This window comes from Puma concolor, chromosome B4, assembly GCF_028749965.1.
Source record: "Puma concolor isolate L17-30 chromosome B4, mPumCon1.1.hap2, whole genome shotgun sequence".
Taxonomy (NCBI): Eukaryota; Metazoa; Chordata; class Mammalia; order Carnivora; family Felidae; genus Puma; species Puma concolor.
The window spans coordinates 75,696,855-75,719,516 of NC_141673.1; the positions used below are offsets into that span (position 1 = coordinate 75,696,855).

Here is a 22,662-nt window from a genome sequence, read left to right on the forward strand (position 1 = left end):
TTATTATTTAAAAATTGTTTTAAATTTTTTTAATTTTTTTTTGAGAGACAGAGACAGAGCATGAGCAGGGGAGGAGCAAAGAGACAGGGAGACACAGAATCCGAAGCAGGCTCCAGGCTCAGAGCTGTCAGCACAGAGCCCGATGTGGGGCTTAAACTCAGGAATCATGAGATCATGACCTGAGCTGAAACAAGATGCTTAACCAACTGAGCCACCCAGGCGCCCCAAGTAATTGTTTTATTTTGCATTTTCCTAATTACTAGTAAGGTTGAGCATCTCGTGGTTTTTTGTTCGTTTCTTTGTTTCTGTTCTGTGAATGATCAGTTCATAGCCTTTGCTCATTTTGTAAAACTTGTTTTATGTTTTCATACTGATTTGTGTTTTATAATACATTTGGGGTACTAATCCTTTGTAATAAATATAGCAGTATTTTTCTTTCGTTGTTACTTATCTTTTAACTTTGTTCAAGATGTCTTTTTGTTTGCAGTTTTAAAATTTTATGTACTTATGTTAGTTAAACTTTTCCTTCAGGGTTTTCAATTCATGTCATATATTTTATGTTTTCTTCAATATTTACACATTGTTTTTTATATGTGGGTATTTAATACCCTAGGAATTTTTGTGAATGGGGAGAGGGAGGCCCCAGCCTCCCCGCCCCCACCCAAATGGTTAAGTATTTCCACATGAATGATCTGGAATTTGATCATCTGTCCAGGCTTGAGTGCTTGCATTCCTCATCCCTCCAAATCTGCTCTATTGCTTCTGTAGTGACTTCTTCAAAAAAGTAGGGTAGATAATCTTATCAATTCTTTCTTGGCTTTAGTTTTCCACCTTGCATATGGAAACTGACCTTGAGGAAGGTTGTGAACATCAAGCTGAGTACCACTGAAAGGCAGCTTGAGATGGGAAGGTGGTGAGTAAGTAGGCAAACAAGTCATTGTTTTAGCTTTGCTCCCATAAGAAATTGCATAGATCAGGAGGTTTAAATAACCGTAGTTTATTTCTCACATTTCTGGAGGCTGGGAAATCCAAGATCAAGGTGCTGGCCAATTTGAGTGCCTGATGAGAACTCTCTTTCTGGCTTGTAGTTGGCTGCCTTCTTGCTGTGACTTCTTTGTGCACAATGGGAGAGAGAGAGAGCAAGCTCTCTGGTGTCTTCTTCTTCTTCTTCTTCTTCTTCTTCTTCTTCTTCTTCTTCTTTTTTAAGTTTATTTATCTATTTTTTGAGAGAGAGCATGAGCACACAAGCAAGTGGGGAATGGTAGATAGAGAGAGGAAGAGAGAGAATCCCAAGCAGGCTCTGTGCTGTCAGTGCACAACCCGACATGGGGCTCAGTCTTACCAACTGTGAGATCGTGACCTGAGCTGAAATCAAGAGTTGGACACTTAACCAACTGAGCCACCCAGGTACCCCTCTGGTGTCTTTTCTTATAAGGACACTAATACCATCATGAGAGGCCTACCCTCTAAACCTAATTATCTTTCAAAGCCTCCATCTCCAAATGCTATTACACAGGGGGTTAGGACTTCAATATATGAATTTGGTGGTGGGGGGGGGAGGGGTAGATATAAACTTTCAGGCCATAACAGTCATTCTTACAGGTCAGTGGGTCACCTGTTGGTCATACCTTTCTATCTCAGACAGCCTTCAAGGCTGAGTTGATTTCAAAGGAGGGAATGAATGTCCTCTTGACATTTCAGAGCAACCTCACACAGACTGGAGATGCTGCCATTCTCTGAACCTGAGGTTAGCCCATCAGAAAATAGAAGGTGTGCTACTTCTGTGTGCCCACAGTAATTGGCCCAGTGTAGACAGCATCATCTTAGTGGATTTGGGATTGCCACTAGGCTCCACTTTCCAGCAGGAATGGCATATAGCATAGTGCCCATTATGGCTGGGATATCAAGGAGCATCATACCCATTGTCACTCACAGGTACCAGCTGGATTTCCCTCTCAATGTCCATCTCCTCCAGCATCAGATTCGTGCTGAATACCACACACTCTGGTGACACAGTAGGGGCTTCATACACATGGTCTGGGCACTGCCATCCTGGCCTTGGCCTCCACCTCAGGCATGGAGTCCCACAGGAAGGTGGGGGGCCCCAGCCTGTAAAGATATTACATTTTAAAATTATCCACCCACCAGTAAAAACAAAACAAACTAATTTGGTATTTAGATTCATTAAGAAATTAAAATAATTAGAAAATATTATTGCTGATGTATGATGTTGCCAAATGAAAACATCACATATGCATTAAGTAGGAGTATAAAGAGCTATAAGGAGCAACAAAAGATAGTAACATATTATGGTTCATATGTTAGCACTCTTTTCTGTGTAAACTCATGAAATTTTATTTATATTTAGCATTTGCTTCTAAATCTAAACTCTCAGGTCAGAATATGATAGGTATTTGGTGTGGTGAAATTTTCCAACTCTTTTTTGTATGTTATGCTGAATTATTTCCTAAATTCAAACACAGCAGAATCAAAATAAAACCCATGAGCACATCTGCATACCCTGTGCATGCAGTAAAGGCTACTGCAACTTAATTGATAAAGCCATGCTCCATGAAGAGCGGCTAGTGTTTCCTTAACTGAAGTTCATGTTCATTAATATTTGGGTTTAAGCAAAGTACCATTCATTCATCCTTTTGCTCAGTGAATACTTATTGAGCATCTACTTTGTGCCATTGCACCATAGCAGGCATTGGGCACAAAGCAGTGTACAATATACATGGTCCATGACCATAGTCAAGTCTGTGGAATTTTCAGCCAAATAGGAAAGAACAAACACGTGTAAAGAAGACATGGACTTTTACAATATGATTTCACTCATATGTTGAATTTAAGAAATGAAACAAATGAACAAAATAAAAAAGACAAACCAAAAAACAGTCTCCTAACTAAAGAGAACAGACTAGTTACCAGAGGGGAGGTAGGTAGGAGGATGGGTGAAATCGGTGATGGGGATTAAAGAGTGCACTTATCATGATGAGTACTGAGTAATGTATAGAATTGTTGAATCACTATGTTGTACACCTGAAACTGATATAATAATTGTACTGGAATTAAAATTTTAAAAAGTATTTTAATTAAAAGACTACATGGATTTGTTAAAGAATAGGATTGTGAATGTGATCTAGGTGAAAGCAAATTTGTACAGAAGGCTTAAACTGTATCAGGGTAAAGTAATACTGAAAAGGACACAGAAATTTCTGGTATGGAGATGGCAAATAGGGTGTCTTAGAAACATAGATATCAAAGTATTCTTTAAATTTAATTTGGAAACCACACTATGCTGTGGAAGCTTTTTCAGGTTAATACAAGTAGTAAAAAACATTGTTTTTGGAAGAGATTTTTTAGAAAAATGCATGCGTATATAGCTCATGACACTTGTTTAATTTTTATTTTTTAAAGTTTATTTATTTATTTTGAGAGAGGGAAATCCCAAACAGGCTATGCACTGTCACTGCAGAGCCTGATGTGGGGCTTGAACTCAAGAATCATGGTATCATGACCTAAGTCAAATTCCAGAGTCAGGCACTTAACTGCCTGGTTTTGTTTTGTTTTGTTTTGTTTTGTTTAAACCAAACACTCAGGTGCCTGGGTGGCTTACTGGGTTAAGCATCTGACTCTGGAATTCAGCTCAGGTCATAATCTCAGGGACATGGGTTCAAGCTCTGTGCTGGGCTCCGTGCTTACAATGTGGGGCCTGCTTGGGATTCTCTCTCTGCCCTCCTCTGTCTGCCCCTCCCCCACTCATACTTTCTCTCTCAAAAAATAAATAAATAAACCTCAAAACAAACAAACCAAACACTTAGGTAAGTATTTACAAAATATCAATGTTATAAAAAGGATTTACAGATAATTTGGTAGCTGTTCTGGTGCTTAGACACTGATGTTGAGATGAATTGAAGAAAGGCAGACTGGAATCAGAGATACCATTTGGGAAGAAAATATAATAGTTTTGACAATTGCTTGATGTTTGAGTTAATAGTTTTCTTTATGTCTTATAAATACATAGTTTATATATTTATATTTTAATATTTAATAACCAAAATATGTGGGCACTTCAAAAATTTTACTAAAGTTTTATGTTCTTTTAAAAAATCATATGAGTGCCTGGGTAGCTCAGTTGGGTAAGCATCCGACTCTTGATTTTGACTTAGGTCATGATCTTATGGTGGTAAAATCAAGCCCCTCATGGGGCTCCATGCTGGGAGTGGAGCCTACTTAAGATTCTCTCTCTTCCTCTCCCCCTGGTCCTCCCACCGTGTGTGTGTGCATGTACATGTGCTCTCTCTCTCAAAAAAAAAAAAACCAAAAACAAACAAAAAAAAACCCCAAAAAATCCATTAACAAATAAATAAAAAACCATAACTTATTTTTAGGTGTGCCTGGCTGGCTTAGTCAGTAGAGCATGGATGGAACTCATGATCTTGGGGTCGTGAGTTCGAGCTCCACATGGGTATAGAGATTACTTAAATAACTTTTTTGAAAAACTCATGACTTATTTTTAGTAGAATACTTCCCATATGTAGTATTCTATGGTTTACAATATATGAGATATTAGTAACACAGTAACTTTTCACCCTGTCAGGAATATACATCAGGAAAGACAAGCATTGTCTTTCTTCCCTCCTGCCTTCCCTCCTTTTTCTTTCTTCTTCTTTTTCTAATGGCTTATAACCCATAGAATAAAATAAATATCCATAAGTCCATGCCTATATAAATAAATAATGAAAGAAAGAAATAAATGGGGCAAGAGGGCAGCTTTTCCTTCTAGTAGAATTCCAATTAATAAAAATAGAAGGAAAGATGGAAATAGAAAATCACTATTAGGCAAATATCCTAGTGATTATTGTAGATAGAATCATTGACAGATTTTAAAATTAGTGGATGAAAGTATAAGAAAAAAGATGATCATACTGTCAACACATCTTCCCATATTTATTAATTACAAAGACAAAATAATAATTTTACGGTGAAGAAATCCAGCAGACAACCACCTCAACCACATGATCAAAGTCAACATCAAAGTGGTGCTGTGGACTGAACTGAATCCCCCACAAATTCGTATGTTGAACCCTAAACCCCACTATGACTGTATTTGGAGACAGAATCTTTACTGAAGTACTTAAGATTAAAGGAAATTCTAAGAGTAGGGCCTTGATCTGATGGAATTAGTGTCATTAAAAGAAGAGATATCAGAGAGTTTACACAGCACAAAGGCAGGTGTCTATAAGCCAGGAAGAGAGTCCTTACCAGAAACTGATCCTGTCAGACCTTGATTTGGGACTTCTAGCCTCCAAAACCATAACAAAACCAAAGTCTGCTGTTGAAGCTGCTGGGTCTATGGTATTTTGTTAGCACAGATTAAGACATATTGATAAAACATATTGGCATCATGCACCTCCTGATAGGATGTACTGTGAAGGCCACATCACTTCTCTGATATTATTAAAGTGTCATTTTTCTTTAATAATAAACTCAATCAAGTCTTGAGAAAACATTAGACATACCCAAATTGAAGAACATTCTACAAAATGTGTGTGTGTGTGTGTGTGTGTGTGTGTGTGTGTATTTATCTTCAGAAATCTACCACTTCTCACTACCTTTATTGCTGAGCCTGGCCCAAGTCAGATCATTTCCTGCTGAGATTATGGTCATAGCCACCTAACCATCTCCCTCTTTCCAATCTCTAGCTTCCCTAAGTTTATTTCCAACCCAGTGGTCAGACTGATCCTACTAAAGCATAGTTAGCTATGTCACTACTTAGTTCAATATAATCCACTGGCATCCTATCCCACTCACCAATTTTATGCCTTGAAAGGTCTGCCCTCGATGATAATCTGGTGATCATCTGGCCTTTTCTTCCCTGTACTAACCCCTCCCTTCTACTTCTCTAACATCATCTCTCAGTGTTTTTTTCCTGGCTCACTTTGCTGCAGCCATATTACCCACTTGGTTGTTCCTTAAACAGGGTCAGGTGTGTTTTTACCTGAAGGTTTTTGCATTTGCTGTTTCTTCTACTAGGGATGCCTTTCCTCCAGTTCCCCCATGGATCATTTCTTCACTTCTTTCAGGTTTTTCTCATGGATGCCTATTCATTCATACCTTTTCTGATTATTTTCTTTAAAATACAAAACATTCCTACTACCCAAGCATTGTGTATACTCCTTTTTTTTTTCCTATAGCATTAGTCACCATTAAGTATGTGTTACATTTTACTGATATTGCTTTATCTTTCTGTCTTCTAAAAATGAGGGCAAAAGTTTTTGCCCACTTTGTTTTCTGCTAGATCTCCAGTGCCTAAAATAGTGTTGCACATAGTTATTGAATAAATGGTTGCATAGATGGGTAATAATTGCCATCTAGATTGAATTTAAGCCATGAGGGAAAATGTAAAAAGGAAAGGAAAGAGGACCTTGCACCATGAATTGGGAGTTTGAAGATTTAGAGATCAGGAAGTGAAGGCCTGAAAAAAAGTCTAAAATACCTGAATTAGTGGCCTAGCAATAGAGAGTATCTCTGGGAAACAAACAAACAAATGAAAAAAAAAAAAAAAAAGCAGTTAACTCTTACTTGCTATTTGGAATTCAAGGGCAATGTTTCCAGAAGAGAGATTTTGGTCATCCATAAACATTTACACACTATCAAATGATATGCGCACAGTATCTACTTTTTAAAAACTTACAATCTAATGGGAAAGACATCTTTAAAACATAAATTCAAAGTAAATTAATAACCTTAATTATGCCTATGTACAATGTGAGTGTATAAAAGGGGCCCTTGGTCTAATCTAAGTGTGAGAGCATAAAGAAAAGAGTCTAGGGGTGCCCAGCTGGCTCAGTTGGTATTGTGTGCAACTCTTGATCTCTGGGTTGTGAGTTCAAGCCCCATGTTGGGTGTAGAGAGTATTTAAAAATAAAAAAGAGTCTAAGACACTTTCAAGATTGGGTAGAAGTTCTTCCAAATAAACAGGGGTAAAATGGAGATAAAGTGAAGAAAGTACTTTAAATACAGTGTCATTTAGGCACTAAAACACTTGTTGAACTGATGTAATGACTTACAAGTGGAAATGGAACTTAGGTTGAACCCTTTTTGCATCTTCATTATGAACTTCTCAAAGAAGTAAATTATCCCCTTGCCTTCCCATCACCAATTCTTAGTTCCCTGGACACCTAGCTTTTCTTTCCCCTCTTCTACCACAATTATTCTCTATGGTTACAATTAGTTGTGTTGACCTGATAGATCCATTGATTCTTCTTCTGTCCTCGTTCCCTTTGGTTCCTCCCATACCTCCATTCCCATGTTCTACCTACCCTTTGACAATCACTTTATCACATTACTTCAGCCCAAATTGTCTTTCTTCTCCCAAAATGAACTCTCCCTTCCTTCCACCCAACTTGCCTATTTCAGCTAATAGTACTATTCTCTCAATTGTCTAGATTTAGGGATATTTTTGAAAACCACTTTATAAATTCATAATCTCTGATTGGAAGGGCCCTCCAAGACCTTTTATTTTATTTTTTTATATTATTTATTATTAAAATTTTTTTAAGTTTATTTATTTATTTTTGAGAGAGAGAGAGAGAGAGAGAGCCTGAGCACGAGTGGGGGAGGGGCAGAGTGAATAGGAGAGAGAGAATCCCAAGCAGGTTCTGCACTGTCAGCATGGAACCAATGTGGGACTCGAACTCATAAACCTTGAGATCATGACCTGAGTCGAAATCAAGAGTCGGACACTTAATTGAGCCAGCCAGGCATCCCCTACGTTACATATTTTATGTTCATTTATTTTTGGGAGACAGAGAGAGACAGAGTGTGAGCAAGCAGGAGAGGGACAGAGAGAGAGGGAGACACAGAATCTGAAGCAGGCTCCAGGCTCTGAGCCATCAGCACAGAGCCTGATGTGGGCAGGGCTCAACCCACAAGCTGTGAGATCATGACCTGAGCTGAAGTCGGAGGCTCAACCTACTGAACCACCCAGGCGCCCCATGCTATATATTTTTAAATACTACCTTTGTCTTATCACTCTTTCACTCACAAAGTTTAAATGGTTTCCTATATTTTATCAATCAAACCCTTCGGCTTTCAAGATTCTACTCACCTTATTTCTCTTGGTGTTGCAACACACCTTCTTTGTGGTGTATGCATAAGCAAGTGTGTTTAGTGCTGCCATTATCTTTTGCTAATTTAATGCCCACTGACACCTTAGTGTGTCCATATCTCTTTTTATCTTTATTCTTGATGTCAGTAGAAAGAAGTAATTTACTTACGTATTTATTTTAAAGTTTATTTATTTATTTTGAAAGAGAAAGAAAATTCCAGGCAGGCTCCAGACTGTCAATGCAGAGCCTGACATGGGGCTCAATCCCACAAACTGTGAGATCATGACCTGAACCGAAATTAAGAGTCAGGCATTTAATCAACTGAACCACCCAGGTGCACCCAAAGAAGTCCTTTAAATAGTAATTTTGAGATGTCTTTGGAGTAAAACTTGAGTTTAACAACTATTTTCCTGTCAGAAATAGTTCCTAACAACTATTTTCCCATTTCCCTTTGGACTTCTGCAAAAATTGGAGGAGTAGTTTGGGATCATAAAACAAACACAAATGTCACCAGTTCCTTCTGTCTGAGGGGGGGTCTTTCCTGGTGGAGTCCACTGTGAAATAACTGTTATCAGATTAGATCAAGCAAATGAGAGTCAAGTTATATACCGATTTAGGTAAAGCATCTTACAACGTAACCTGTGTGTTTTTACCTAAAAACCACTGATTCTACCAAACAGGTATCTGAATAAGGAAAATTGAGAGATCTACATGTAAAGACTTTGTATTCTCTTATTTAATGTGTTGTTGTTTTGAGGGGAGATAAATCTAAGCACATGTTCATTGCAGAAGTTGGTGAAATACTTATCATATAATTGTAGATTATAATTAATTTTAACTTCATATTTTGCTGTAGGTTTTCTGAAATACAGTAAGAATGAAAAATCTAGAGCTTCATTAATCTTTTGGCTTCAGGGTTTCCAGAGCCATGAGAATTTGAAAAATATCCAAGTGGAGGTCACACGAAAAGAAAATGGTGAGAAAATAGAAAATGAAAGCAGGAAATTCAGTTAAGAGATATGAAAAAAAAGTGGTGGTATTGATGGATAAATAAAAGAGGAGGGGTAGTAAACGGTGAAATGTTCTCATATAAAAATAACTAATAAATTATCTTTCAGTGATTCAGTTCTATAATATCCCCCCCTCAAAAAAAACCCCACAAAAACACAAAGAATGAATGACTATCCCAAAATGCTTATCAAGTTGAGTCCTGCACAGTTAGAAAAAAAAAAAAAAACAACAACACACTCCTCTTAACGAACTTGGCTCAAGACTTTGGCTCAAGACCAGCATGACTTAATAGCTGTAATTTGCATTTGAATGCAATTAACTGGGCCAGTACTTTGGGGTAATCAAGCTGTGTGCAATACGCGTAAGCTGCAAGCTCAACAAAAGTCCAAAGCACTGGAGAGAAATCTTTACTCTTTGAATTTCCCTTAGATTTGGAATCCTGGTGCAAGCCCTTAAACACAGTTTTAGATTTCAGAACTCTGATTTTAAGTGTGGACACAGAAATTTAACTTTTCTCTACCTGTTTATTCTTAATGAAAAGAAATTTAGATACTCGCCATTAGTTTTCCTTAGAAGAAGAATTTCACTATTTTTATAAAAGTGATTGATGTTACATTTTAAGAATTTCAAGCAATATTAAAAGGTACAAAGAAGGAAATGGAAAAATCCCTCAAACCCACCCAGAAATGACTCCCAGTACTCAAAATAAACATAAATGAGAAAAATGTGAAGAAAATGTGTAGTTAGTTAAAACTTTGATTTTTCTAGTAATGTTATGAGTCATTAAAAAATAAATTTACAAGATGTGAACAAACTCCTTTTATCATGAGGTTAACTACTGTAAGTATTTAAGCTCACCTGGTGTTACTTTGCAGTATATGTTCTTCATATGCAAACACTTGTACTGTAGGCTGAGATTTTCTAAGCCTAAAGAATAAAAAGTATAGTGAAATTAACAGTGAAGAACAAAGAACCCAGAACAGGGAGTCGAGATATCTAGATTTTAAATGAGCTCTGCCAATTGGGTAGTGTACGTGTGCGTATTGGGGCAGGTTGGGTGTGGGGGTGGGGAGAAAGAGAGTGGGGGAAGGGGCGGCAGCTGGAGGTGGTGAGCAATTCTCTCAGGAACTGTTTCCCTGTCTGTAAAATGGAAGGGGTGTACTAATTGTAAAATGTTCTCCATCTCCAAAATTATAGAAGCCTAGCTTACATTCGCCACTTTACAGAAACTCAGGCACTCTAGTTTTCTTCCTGATAGTTTGAATGTAACCTTTAATAGACACTACAGTTTGGAAATAGTCTCTCTGAGAACTATAACCAGTAGGCAGCAGACTATCTACAATGAAAACTTGTTCTGTGTTGAAATCAAAGCATAGCATACCCTTCTGGGAATCACTTATTTGTTGAACAAATAAGTACTGGCTGCACTCTTGAATTTTCCACAGATTCTGCCCTTTTAGTAATTTACAGTCTAGTTGAGGAGTTAAAAAGTGATCATAACAATAACAAAGACATTAATGAAATGTGATGAAGATCTGAAAGAGGAAAAAATCACACATCTGGTGCAGAGGCAGAGTGAAATCACAAATAGGTTGAAGAAAGGGTGATTTTTTGAGTTGGGCCTGAACTATAGATAAGATTTTGACAGATAGTTGTTTGTTGGGAAGGCTTCTGTTTCCTCATATGTTACATGGAGGTGATAACTGTACTCAGCCTCTAGAGATGAAAGAATTATGTAAAATAATGCATGTTAGTCACTTCACACATTACAGTGGCATGGTGTGAGCGTCTCATAAACGCTTTCCATTGTTATTAATGAGGAAAATGAATAAAACAAAAAGAATCAGTAAAGGAAAATTGGTATTTCTGATTGTGGTATTAAGGGTTGGTTTCCTAGAGACTGTTTTCAAAAAGATTTCTGAGGAGATGGCTGTCTAGGCATGCTCTTCCAAAGCTGGTTGTTTGCACATAAAGTTGTAATCAGAACTTTTTCTTTTAATCTTTCTGCTAGCAGCAAAAAGGAAGAAGCAAATAACTTTTAATGACTGATTAGAATGTGAAAACCAGAAAAACACTGGGTAGATGGCCTAAAGGGAAAAAACTCGTGAGACAGTTGCTCTAATGCATGTTGTAGCTTCTTTTTGGCTGCCTGTTTACTGTGTGCTAGAATCTTTCTTCTGAATGTAACTTAGACAGGTGCAGCTGCAGCATCTGTATCTGTTTCTTAAAACACTTCGTATTACAAAGATATTTACCATAAAATTAGCTAGTTTTACAGGGCACTTATTGTGAGTTAGTGCTGTGATTAACATACGATAAAACTCTTTCAATCTCCAAAACAACTCTATAAGGTGAAAAATACATTGCCGATGTATAAGAAGCTGAGACTTAGGTCCCATATTTTGCCCAAAGTCACTTAGTCATTCAGCTTATCTTTAATGATCCATATTATGTGTCAGACACTGTTGTGGGACCTACAAATACATGACTGAATAAAACAGAAAAGAGGGGTGCCTGGGTGGTTCAGTTGGTTAAGTGGCTGACTTTGGCTCAGGTCATGAATTCAAGGTTCATGGGTTAAGACTATCTCTCTCCTGCTCTGCTGTCAGCACAGAGCCAGCCCACTTTGGATCCTCTGTACCCTTCTTTCTCTGCCCCTCCCAGCTGGTTCTCTCTCTCTTTTAAAAATAAATAAACATTAAAAAACACATTAAAAACATTAAAAAAAAAAAAAACCCAGAAAGGTCTCTGCTATCTTGAAGCTCATATTCAAATGGAGGCAGACAATAATACAAAAAAATTATCAACAAGAAAATATAACCTAGTGAAAAGGGCTATGAAGAAATAAAATAGTGATGATAGTGAATAACTGGGGGTACACAGTGCTGCCTTCATGGGTGAATGGTTAGTGCACTCACACAAGGCCCTGGGCTTAGAGGGCCTTTGCTATTAATTTAATGCTCTACTATCACTGTCTTTTTAAAAAATAGATATATAGTTTTTTTTTAAGATTATGTATTTATCTCTCAGAGAGAGAGAGTGCATGCACATGCAAGAGCAAGGGAGGAGCAGAGAGAGAGGGAGAGAGAATATTTCATGAAGGGGTCCAAGCCATGAACTATGAGATCATAACCTGAGCTGAAACCAAGAGTTGAACACTTAACTCACTGAGCCACCCAGGCACACTATCTACTATCACTGTCTTAAAATGCTTAATAATTTTATCTTTGGATTTGTGTTTCATGAGGGAGATCTGATAAAAGACTAGTGCATCTGGGTAAGTAGAGGACATAAGGCAATATCCATGTCCTCCATTCTTTGTGGCACCATTCTCCTATAGCTTTTGTGATGTCCTGTGAGCATAGAAATCTGGTTGATCTATAATGTGTGGGAGTTTGGTGGGATTCAAAGCCAGTATAAGTATGAGGTAAACATGTTTTGTGTGTGTAAGCAGGGATGCTGATACTTTGAGAGGCTATACTTCCCTTGGACCAGAACTTGCTTCAAATAAAAAAAAGAAAGCAGTGGCATTCTAAGAAATACACTGACCAAAGAACCCTATCATATTCTTTCTTAGTCATCACTTCCCCGTGGGTACTATTAATGATGATGTAAAAGGAAAACAAAGACAGGGAAAAGTAGTTCCTCTTCCTTTCAGTTCTTCCTTACTCATCTGTAAGCCAAAGGTAGAAAGTGTTAGTAGAATATAGATGTATCAACAAGTGAAATAAAAAAAGTTGAGTTCGTTTTGTGCTATGTTTTCACAGTTAAGAATGAAATTCATATGCATGTATGTACTACACAATAGGAACTGTATAATTTTGATAATTCCACATGTGAGTTAATTGCTCTATTCATAGTTAAAGCTGGCATTGCACAATGTAAAGATGAATGGTAAAATTAATGTTAATAATTAAAAATTTTAAACTTTTCTTTGTGGAAAGTAATATTAAATAGCAAATAAATACCATGACAAGTTGAGTGAGAGTTCAGAAGAAAGAGCTTTATATTTTAACATCTTTTTTTTTTAAGTTTATTTATTTTGACAATGAGAGAGAGAGAGAGAGAGAGAGAGAGAATGCATGAGCTGAAGAGAGGCAGAGAGAGGGAGAGACAGAATCCCAACCAGGCTCCACACTGTCAACACAGAGCCCAACGTGGGGCTTGAACTCATGAACTATGAGATCTTTACCAGAGCTGAAATCAAGAGTCAGACACTCAACCAACTGATCCACCAAGGCTCCCCTATATTTCAGCATCTTTTTTTATTTTTTAAATGTTTTTATTTATTTTTGAGACAGAGAGAAACAGAGCATGAGCAGGGGAGGGGCAGAGAGAAGGAGACACAGAATCTGAAACAGGCTCCAGGCTCAGAGCTGTCAGCACAGAGCCTGATGTGGGGCTCGAACTCACAGACTGTGAGATCATGACCTGAGCTGAAGTCGGACGCTTAACCGACTGAGCCACCCAGGTGCCCCAAGTATTTTAGCATCTTTAACAGAATTTTTATATTGCTTTTCTAACAAGATGCTCTTCATTTTCATTTTGCATTGAGACATGCAAATCATGTAGCTGGCCCTTGTGGGGGTGCTACCTCAGATGGGATGATCAGGAGAGGTCTCTCTGAGGAGAAAAATTTAAGTTGATACCTAAAAGTTCAAAAGGAGCCTACCATGGGAATATTTGGGGAAAGAGCATTACAGGTAGACGAAATTAGCTACCTAATACCTAGCAAAGTCTCTAAGGCAGGAGAGAATTCTTTGTGTTGAAGAAACAGAATGAAGGCCAGTATCACCACAATGTAGTAGTTACGACTTAGAGTAACAACCGATAATGTTAGGGGTGCATGGTTGGCTCAGTTGGTAGAGCATGAGACTCCTGATCTTGGAGGTTCTGAGTTCAAGCCCCATATTGGACATGGAGATAACTTAAAAAGTTTTTTGTTTTGTTTTTTAAAACCCACTGATTAAAGAGAAAGAAAGAAAGAAAGAAAGAAAGAAAGAAAGAAAGAAAAAAGTAAAAAGATAAGGCTAAAATCTGGAGAGGCCAGAGTGTGAAGTGTCCTAAAGTCTAGAAGAACTTACTCTATTTCTGTTACGTAGCTCTTGGAAGGTTTCAGGCAGGGGAATGCTATAAATGACATAGATTTTAAAAGATCACTCTTTCTGCAGTGTGGAAGTGAGAGTGGGCTCAGGGAGACCATCCTGAGTGATCTATATCTGAAGAATTCCTCACCCTTGCAGAAAAAAATTCATCATACTTTTGTTACAATTTCTATTATCGCACTTATGGATTTCCAAATTTGTTTTCTTGAACTAGACTGTAAGCTCCTGGTAGACCTGACTGTCTGTGCTCCTCATAGACTCTACTTTCCACTATTGCTGGCATATAGCTTTACCACTAATTCTGTCTACAGGCATTTATTAAATATTAGTTGAGTAACTGAAATAGGATTTAAACTGTACTATGGTAAACAGCTCTTCCCTTAGAGTTTTCTTCAACTTAAGATAATAAATTAGGTGAGCTATGATGTAAGGGGTTAGATAGCAGCTAGAAAGAATCTAAATTAAATACAAAGATAATTTACAAATTTGGAAATTTTGGGGAAATGACTCAGTCCTCAAAGGAAATTTTAATTTTTATACTGCTTTTTCCTGAAACCGAGCAGAAAGCTACAGCTGTTACTGGTGCTAATGTTTTGGCCAGAAGTTCTAGCCTGATGGGTTGGAACTGAAGCTGGGTTAATAGATATTTTGATTGGTTTGCATGCTATGTAAATGTGGTGCTGAATTTGTTGTTGATGCTGTGAACTAAGGAGTTTTCACATAAAGGTCTGATTTGTCCTTATCTCTTGAGAAGTAACAAACTTACAAACAAAAAGCTTGGCAGCATTGGGTCTGCATTCCAGCAGGCCAGAGCTGGTGATGGCCACTGTCTTTGTAAGAGGCCTGGTGTTTTCTATTTTATCAGTCCTTACTCTGCCTGCTCAGACTCATGTTAAGTGACCTGCCTGGCTATTGCTTGGTAGAATTTGGTTTGTGACATCTCCTACTGAGACTTATGTAAGCTGGTGCTATTTTAATTTATTTTTTAATGTTTACTTACTTTTGAGAGAGAGAGACAGACAGACAGACAGAGCATGAGTGAGGAAGGAGCAGAGAGAGAGGGAGACACAGAATCCAAAGCAGGCTCCAGGTTCTGAGCTGTCAGCACAGTTCCCTCCGTGGCCAATGGGAAGCTCGAACTCATGAACCCGGAGATCATGACTTGAGCTGAAGTCATGGGGTTAACTGAGTGAGCCACCCAGGCACCCCTTAAATAAGATCTTTTGGGGTGCTTGCATGGCTCTGTCCGTTAAATACCTGACTCTGGATTTTGGATCAGATCATGATCTCATGGTGGTGAGATCCAGCGCCGTGTCAAGCTGGGCTCTATGTTGGGTGTGGAGCCTGCTTAAGATTGTCTCTCTCCCTGTACAGCTTCCGTGCTTATGTGTGTGCATGCTCTCTCTCTCTCTCTCTGTGTCTCTCTCTCTCTCTCTCACACACACACACAATAAAGAAATAAGATTCTTCTAAAAGGTCTTACATTATTTATATTTCTCTTTAGTTTTCTTGCTAAATTTGCTTGGCTTTAGTTGCCTTCCTTGCAGCGTTTATCAATCCAAGAAGCAAGGAAGCCAATCGAGAGCCACCCAGTCCCACCTGGGACTGCCAGGGCCGGAGGAAATGGTGCTCTGGTTTGTTAATAGATAAATACTGAGGGGAGGACAGGCTCTCTGGAGGGCAGAGGAGAGCTTTGCCACTAATTTAGTCTACAGAAGGATACTCCCTATCTCTGCTCTCTTTACCTCCTAGCCTTGTGTCTGTTAAGACTCAGGGGTATGGAGGTTTAGGGACAGAATACCTTTTCAAACTATACACAATGATATATCACACAGGCCTTCATTTAAGGCCATTACACGCGTCTTGTTTGTCCCAGAGTGTGCTGCCTCCTCTGACCCTTGCTGCTGGATCTCTGCTGGCTAGGGTGACTGGGTGTGCGATTTAGGATGTCAGTACTTGGGGCTGTGTCTTTACTGGGAAGGTGCCATTTAATCTATTACACTGTTTTGTACGAACCCGCATGTTTATTTAGAGAAATGTATGGGGCAGTCCACAAAAGATACTCTGTGGCGAAGCTAATAAAGGCTGTTGCTACAGAGCTATCTCAAGGCATGTGGAAGCACAATAGTCACAAGCAGAAACCACAATGGCTCAATGTTGATAGAATCCCGGGATTGGGAGGTGCTTTTTGAAGGCCAGGAAGGGGAGAAAAAAAAAAAAAAAAGGGCAGTGTGTGAGGATTTACTACACAGCAGGTCTTGGTGGAAATTCAGTTCTGGGAACACTTGGTACCAGGGTGCAGTTCATTTACTAGCGTGCACATGACTTAACAGAAACGCATTCAGGAGTCTCGGAGTAAATCGTTTCCATATTCCACGCGGGCTGGTAAACGGCCGACGGACTGCAGAAGAGCCCAGCTGCCCAGACAGTGGCCAAACCGGGGAGCCGGTTTAGCACGAACGACTGACTCCCGGGAGGGAGGGCGATCCGCGGGGGGCTGGGGAAGGGGGTCAAAGTCCAAGCCGGAGAGAGGACAATAAGCCTAAGGGTGGAAACAAAGCGGCCCCAGGGTGGCAGCTGACCGATTCCCGGCGCTGCGCTCGTGCTCCAAGCTCAGACTTTTAGCAAAGGCGCAGGGCGAGCACCCGCTGCTGCGTTCTCCCAGAAGAGCCTAGAAGGGCGCACGGGCTCGTCGCCCTCGGGCGTGGGCAGCCCGCGGCCGGCATCCCTCCCCCGCGCGCCTCCCTGCCCAGCAGCGCCAGGCAGTGCCCGCCGAGGGCAGGGCGGGGCGCAGGCCGGGGGAGGGCGAGCTGGGGCCGGGCCGTGCGGCCGCCGCTGACGCAGTGCGGGGCCGGAGCCCTGAGTGCCCAGGCGGGCGTGGAGCGTTTTAGCCCGGCCGCCCGCAGGCCGCGTCCCCACCGGAGGGGGCAGGGCGCACTTACCGGCCGTCAGGAAGCCGCGGGCGGCCTGCTGGCTCCGCCGCCGCCGCCGCCGCCGCCGCGCTCGCCTTTCAAGCGCGCCTCGTCCCCGCCCCAGATCCTGGGGGGGGTGAACGGGGGAGAAGGGGCGGGCGTCCGCCAGTCGCGAATCACCTTCTCCTCCTCCTGCCTCAGCGCCGCCGCCACCTTTCCATTCAGTCGCCCAACATGGCTGGAGCGCGGCGGAGGTGAGCCGGTCGCCCCCTGCCGCTCCAGTCTGCGAAGCCCGAGCGCCGCGGCTCCGGCGGTGCGTCGGCTCTGCGGTGCAGAGGCCCAGGGGCCCTGCTGTCGCCGGCCGCCAGCATGTGGGGCGCCCCGGACGAGAGCTCGGTGCGGGTGGCTGTCAGGTGAGGACCGACGCGGCGGCGGCGGGAGGGCTGCGGGTTGGCGGGCTGAGGGCGCGGCGAGGACGCGCTCTCGTCCAGGGCAGCCGTGGCCGCGGTGCCGAGACCTGAGGGGGCGGTCTGGCGGGAGGCCGGCGTTTGGGTAAACTGAGGCTGCGTATCCCCGCCGGCAGGGTGCGCGCGGGGAGACCCTGCAGCCCCCGCGCCGGCGGCCTTTGCAGGTAGCGGGCGGCTGCGCGACGCCGGGTCCCCGGGGCGCCCAGACCGCGCGGGGGTGGAAGCCGTCGCCGCCCGCCCCCGCCGGTCCCGCACCAGGGGAACAACCGCCTCAGGTGGGGCCGCCTTGGGCGACGGCCTGGCCGGCTTCGCCCGGAGGAGCTGCCTCGGGGCTGGGCTGCGGTGTTCTTTTTATTATTTAGAGAATGTCTGTCCTACGTGTACGTGCAACTCCGGCCTTCTGAGGCTGGAGACAAAGCATCAGACTGACAGCGCTTCCGACGCAGGGTTCTAGATGCCCGAGCAGATGGAAGTCTCGTCAAGCATCACGGAGACACGCGTAGCACAAGCGTGTGGGTGTAGGAGACACATCTGGCTGGCCTGTTGGGCGTTGGAATGGGAATTCTCTGTAAGAATTACATTTCTTGGTGTCAGGCCTGTAGAGGGAAGAAAACTCTTCAGCAAGTGGAATACATGGGTGACTGGGTGTAACAGCCTGACGTTAGGCAGGGTGGATACAACACAGCATTATACACACCTGGGTGTGAGCTTTGAAATACCAGATACATCAAAATTGTATTTTGGTCAACGACAGATGCACGAGTATCGAATATAATTTAGACTGTTTTGATACATATCAAGAGGCAGAGCTCTGACAGTTGCTCACGGAAAATTGCAACATCATCACTGAAATATTAATGAAGCATTCATGGTAGAATAAGTGCGTTGCTTTCACAGCTCTCTGATGGTCTACTGTGAATCCACTTCTCTTTATACTTTGAGGGATTATAAAAATTTTTAAACTTTGAGGGATTAAAAAAATTTTCCTCGGAAAATTATTGAAACAAAATCTGCCATTCATGGAGCCTTTCTGGAAAGTGATTTTAAAAATGGTGTCATGTCAGCATTATTATTTTAGTGGCAAATCTTGGTTAGGCATAGAAATGGCAGCTTTATACACTTTGTGTCTTTAATCAATTTACAGAATAACATGTATTTTATTTTATTTTATTTTATTTTATTTTATTTTATTTTATTTTATTTTATTTTATTTTATTTAAGTTATCTCTACACCCAACATGGGGCTCAGACTCATGACCCCGTAGATCAAGTGTCATGCTCTTCCAACTGAGCCAGCCAGGAGCCTGAGAATAACATGAATTTTAAAGATTTTTTTTTTTTCTCTTACAGATCAGGAAATGATCACCCATGGAGGTGACAGTTTTATGACTGTTTAGAATCACCTGTTTTAAAGCTTTTGGAGTTTTAATTTGGCATTTTTGGTTATTCTGGGACTACTTATCCAATTGTTGGATTAGTTTATTTCTCCTAAATACTGCTGCTACCTCTCTTTTGGCCTTTTAATACTCATTAATGACTGTACCATGGGAGAAACCCAATAAAAGGCAGTTTTGTTAGCAGAGCTGGTCGAAGAGGTGAAGAAGGAGCATAAAATAGTAATGAAAACAGAAAATTAGGGTGTAAGAGAAACCATTTTTAGAGATTTAAGGTTTTGTCTGAATTCTCTAAAATATCATAGGGCGGGTTATTTGCCATGCTATTAAATCTGCCGCTTGCACTGGAGGTGAGCAGTCACGGGTGACCCTAAAATACAGTTGACAGATAAATAATTTATATTTGATTTTGGTATGTATGTTTGCACCTTTTAAGTGGTAAGCATGGGTCTGTTTGGGAAAGGTTTATAAAAATGTTAACAACTTGGTAAGCTGCATTGTGAAGGTCCTTTTTTTCTTTTTTCCATTAAAAACACTGAATAGATCCACTCTCTAAACTTATTTTGCATAGGGTAAAAATAACTTATGTTTTTATAGCACTTTGGTATTTATAAAGTGCTTGGAGACATATATTTTCATTTACAGCAAATATTTGTTGAATGCATATCCTTATCTCTGATTATCCTGATTCTGAGCTAAAAACAGGAATAATTCTTGGACACATACCATGTGCTAGGGTCAGTGCTGTTAAGATGTTTTATATCATGTAAAATTTCATTTATTTGCCATAACAGTCTTTGATTTAGGTTCTGTTATTATGACCATTTTACAGATGAGGCACAGAAAGATTAAGAAACCTGCTTAAACTAGTAGCTACTGATAGAACCAGCATTCCAAGCCAGACAGCTTGTCTCTACAGCCCAAATTCTTAGCCATTAAACCCATATAGGTGAAAGGCAAGAACATACTTCACAAAGCTTTATTTAGCTTGAGGTCGGTTGCCTTTTTTGGGTTCTAGTTCAATTACAAATGAGTGGCTTTGACAAGTTATGCATACCTTGATATTGCTGGAAAAGATAAAATTCAAAAAGAGAGGACCTGAACTTAGTTAAAATATTTCCCCAGATTGTCTTTAATCTTTCCAGTGTCCTCCAATCCTACCCTAGTTTGTGACAGACTTCAGCAGCAGGATAAGTAAATCAACACACAGACAAAAATCAACAGACATTTGACCTGCTTTTCCTCTTCAATGAATAATGTAATAACAGGTATAGGAGACTGACTCTACTGTGAAATGCAGAAAGTGTCCTAGAGGTTCTTGTGTTTTGTTAGAGGAAGAGACTTACCAGTATGTTAAAGCTGATGACTGTATTTTAAGATTTCTCATAGTAAGTGCAAGGGTCCTATAAAAATTTGGGGAAAGGAAATGCAAAAGAAAGTTTCTTATTTAGGGAGAATATTTTTTATTCAATTTCTGAAAATGGCTTTTACCTTCTGAGGTATTTCGCAGGGTATCTTTCATTGTGGTGGATATAGATTCAGATAACAGCCCTACTATTCAACCCATGTAGCTTTTGAGCACTTGAATCATGAGTAATGCTACTCAGGAACTAAATTTATCATTTTCTTAAAATTAAAGAAAAAATTATCTGAGAGAGAGAGAGCACATGTGGGCATGCACATGCAATCGGGGGAGGGGCAGAGAGAGGAAAGAGAGAATCCAGAGCAGGCTCTGCATTGCCAGTCTGGAGCCTGATGTGGAGTTCGAACTCACAAACCAGGAGATCATAACCTGAGCCGAAGTCGGATGCTTAAACCAACTGAGACACCCAAGGCACCCCATTTTTAAACTTAAAAAAATTGGTCCTTGATTTAGTTTTTGGGTAACTTTTGAATATTCTTTTTTTTTAATGTTTTAATTTATTTTTGAGAGGAAGACAGGTGTGAACAAGGGAGGGGAGAGAAAGAGGGAGACACAGAATCCAAAGCAGGCTCCACAGAATCTGAGCTGTTGGCTCTGAGCTGTCAGCACAGAGCCTGATATGGGGCTTGAACCCACGAATTGTGAGATCATGACCTGAACTTAAGTGAGATGCCCAACTGACTGAGCCATCCAGGCCCCCCTTGAATATTCTTGAAACAACTTGGTTATATGGATCTACTTTTTTAACTTTAAGTTTGTATAATTTAAATACTTACAAAATATTTCTGGTAAAAATTTAGTGTCATAATGACATATGGTATAAGTATAATATATACACTGGATTTAAAAGATTTAGTAAGAAAAAATGAATGCAAATATGTCAATAATCTTTGATTACATATTAAAATTATATTTTGATATATTGAGTTTTTAAAATTCATTAATTTTAAAATTAATTTAATTTTAAAATTAATTTATTAAAATTAATTTAATTAATTTATAAAATTATTTATTAATCTGTCAGCACAGAGCTCTATATGGGGCTTGAACTCACCAACCGTGAGACCATGACCTGAGCCAAGATCAAGAGTCCGATGCTTAACCAACTGAGCTGCCCAGGTGCCCCAATATATTGAGTTAAATAAAATATTATTAAAATTAATTTCACCCTGGGGTGCCTGGTGGCTCAGTTGGTTAAGTGTTCGAGTTCGGCTCAGGTTCTGATCATGTAGTTTGTGAGTTTGAGCCTAATTGGGCTCTCTGCCGTTAGCATAGTACTTGCTTTGGATCCTCTGTTCCCATCTCTCTCCACCCCCTGCCCCTCAAAAATAAATAGACATTAAAAAAAAAGAATTAATTTTATTTATTTATTTTTCCTTTTAAAAAATGTGGCTCCTAGAAAATTTAAAATTAAATAAATGTTGTGCTCGCTTTAGCAGCACATATACTAAAATTAAGTAAATGTTGCTCATATTAAATTTCTATTGGAGCCGTGACTGAGTGACGCAGTTGGTTAAGCATCTGACTTTGGCTCAGATCATGATCTCACAGTTCAAATGTTCGAGCCCTGCATTGGGCTCTGTGCTGACAGCTCAGAGCCTGGAGCCTGCTTCGGATTCTGTGTCTCCCTTTCTCTCTCCCCCTCTCCCACTCAGGCTCTGTCTCTCTCTCTCTCTCTCTCTCAAAAATAAATAAACACTAAACCATTAAAAAAAATTTCTATTGAATAGTACTGCTCTATAATTTAAAAAATGTGAAAGAAGTACAGAATAAAACTAGGGTACATCAATATATAGAAATAAATCATAGCCACCCCATCATAGACTAACCATACCCTTAGATCAAGAAATTCCATAATAACTAAGGTGTCTTTTTTAGATAGACACACACACATACACACACACACACACACACACAAGACTTTATTTAAAGGTAACATTACCGCCACCTCCCCCCCCCCCCCCCCCGCCAGGGTACATAGGTGTGGAAAGATACTGATTATGGACTCAGTATGGTAGCCGAAGTCTTAGAAAATGTGGTAAATTAAATAGATGGCTTAGGTAGATGTCATCAACAAAAATGAGCAACAAAGTGTAATATATATTCTATTCTTAATATCTAAGTATACTGATTTGAATCAGTTAAGTCAAAATGATAAGATCAATTAAACATTTTGAATTCTAAATTTAAGACATTATCAGATGATGTGCCTTTTTCCCTTCCCTGTCTATGA

At 40.2% G+C, this 22,662-nt stretch overlaps 2 protein-coding genes across 12 annotated transcripts in view; one reads left to right on the top strand and one right to left on the bottom strand.

The window, feature by feature from the left end:
- Positions 1-977: 977 nt before the first annotated feature.
- On the bottom strand, positions 978-17,516 carry LOC147579226 (uncharacterized). Its single transcript, XM_086715121.1, has 5 exons — positions 17,420-17,516; positions 17,176-17,358; positions 9,987-10,055; positions 1,934-2,109; positions 978-1,216 (listed from the first exon to the last, which is right to left on the bottom strand). Exons 1-5 carry the CDS (start codon positions 17,514-17,516, stop codon positions 998-1,000), a joined length of 744 nt encoding a protein of 247 aa, XP_086571247.1. The 3' UTR covers positions 978-997.
- The window catches only part of KIF21A (kinesin family member 21A), a 155,783-nt gene continuing 150,487 nt past the window's right edge, over positions 17,367-22,662 (top strand). For all 11 annotated transcript variants that reach the window (XM_086713652.1, XM_086713650.1, XM_086713655.1 and 8 more), the window contains exon 1: positions 17,367-17,558. In XM_086713652.1, the coding sequence (XP_086569778.1) occupies positions 17,515-17,558 (44 nt within the window). In that variant the 5' untranslated portion in view covers positions 17,367-17,514. The remainder of the gene's footprint in view (positions 17,559-22,662) is intronic.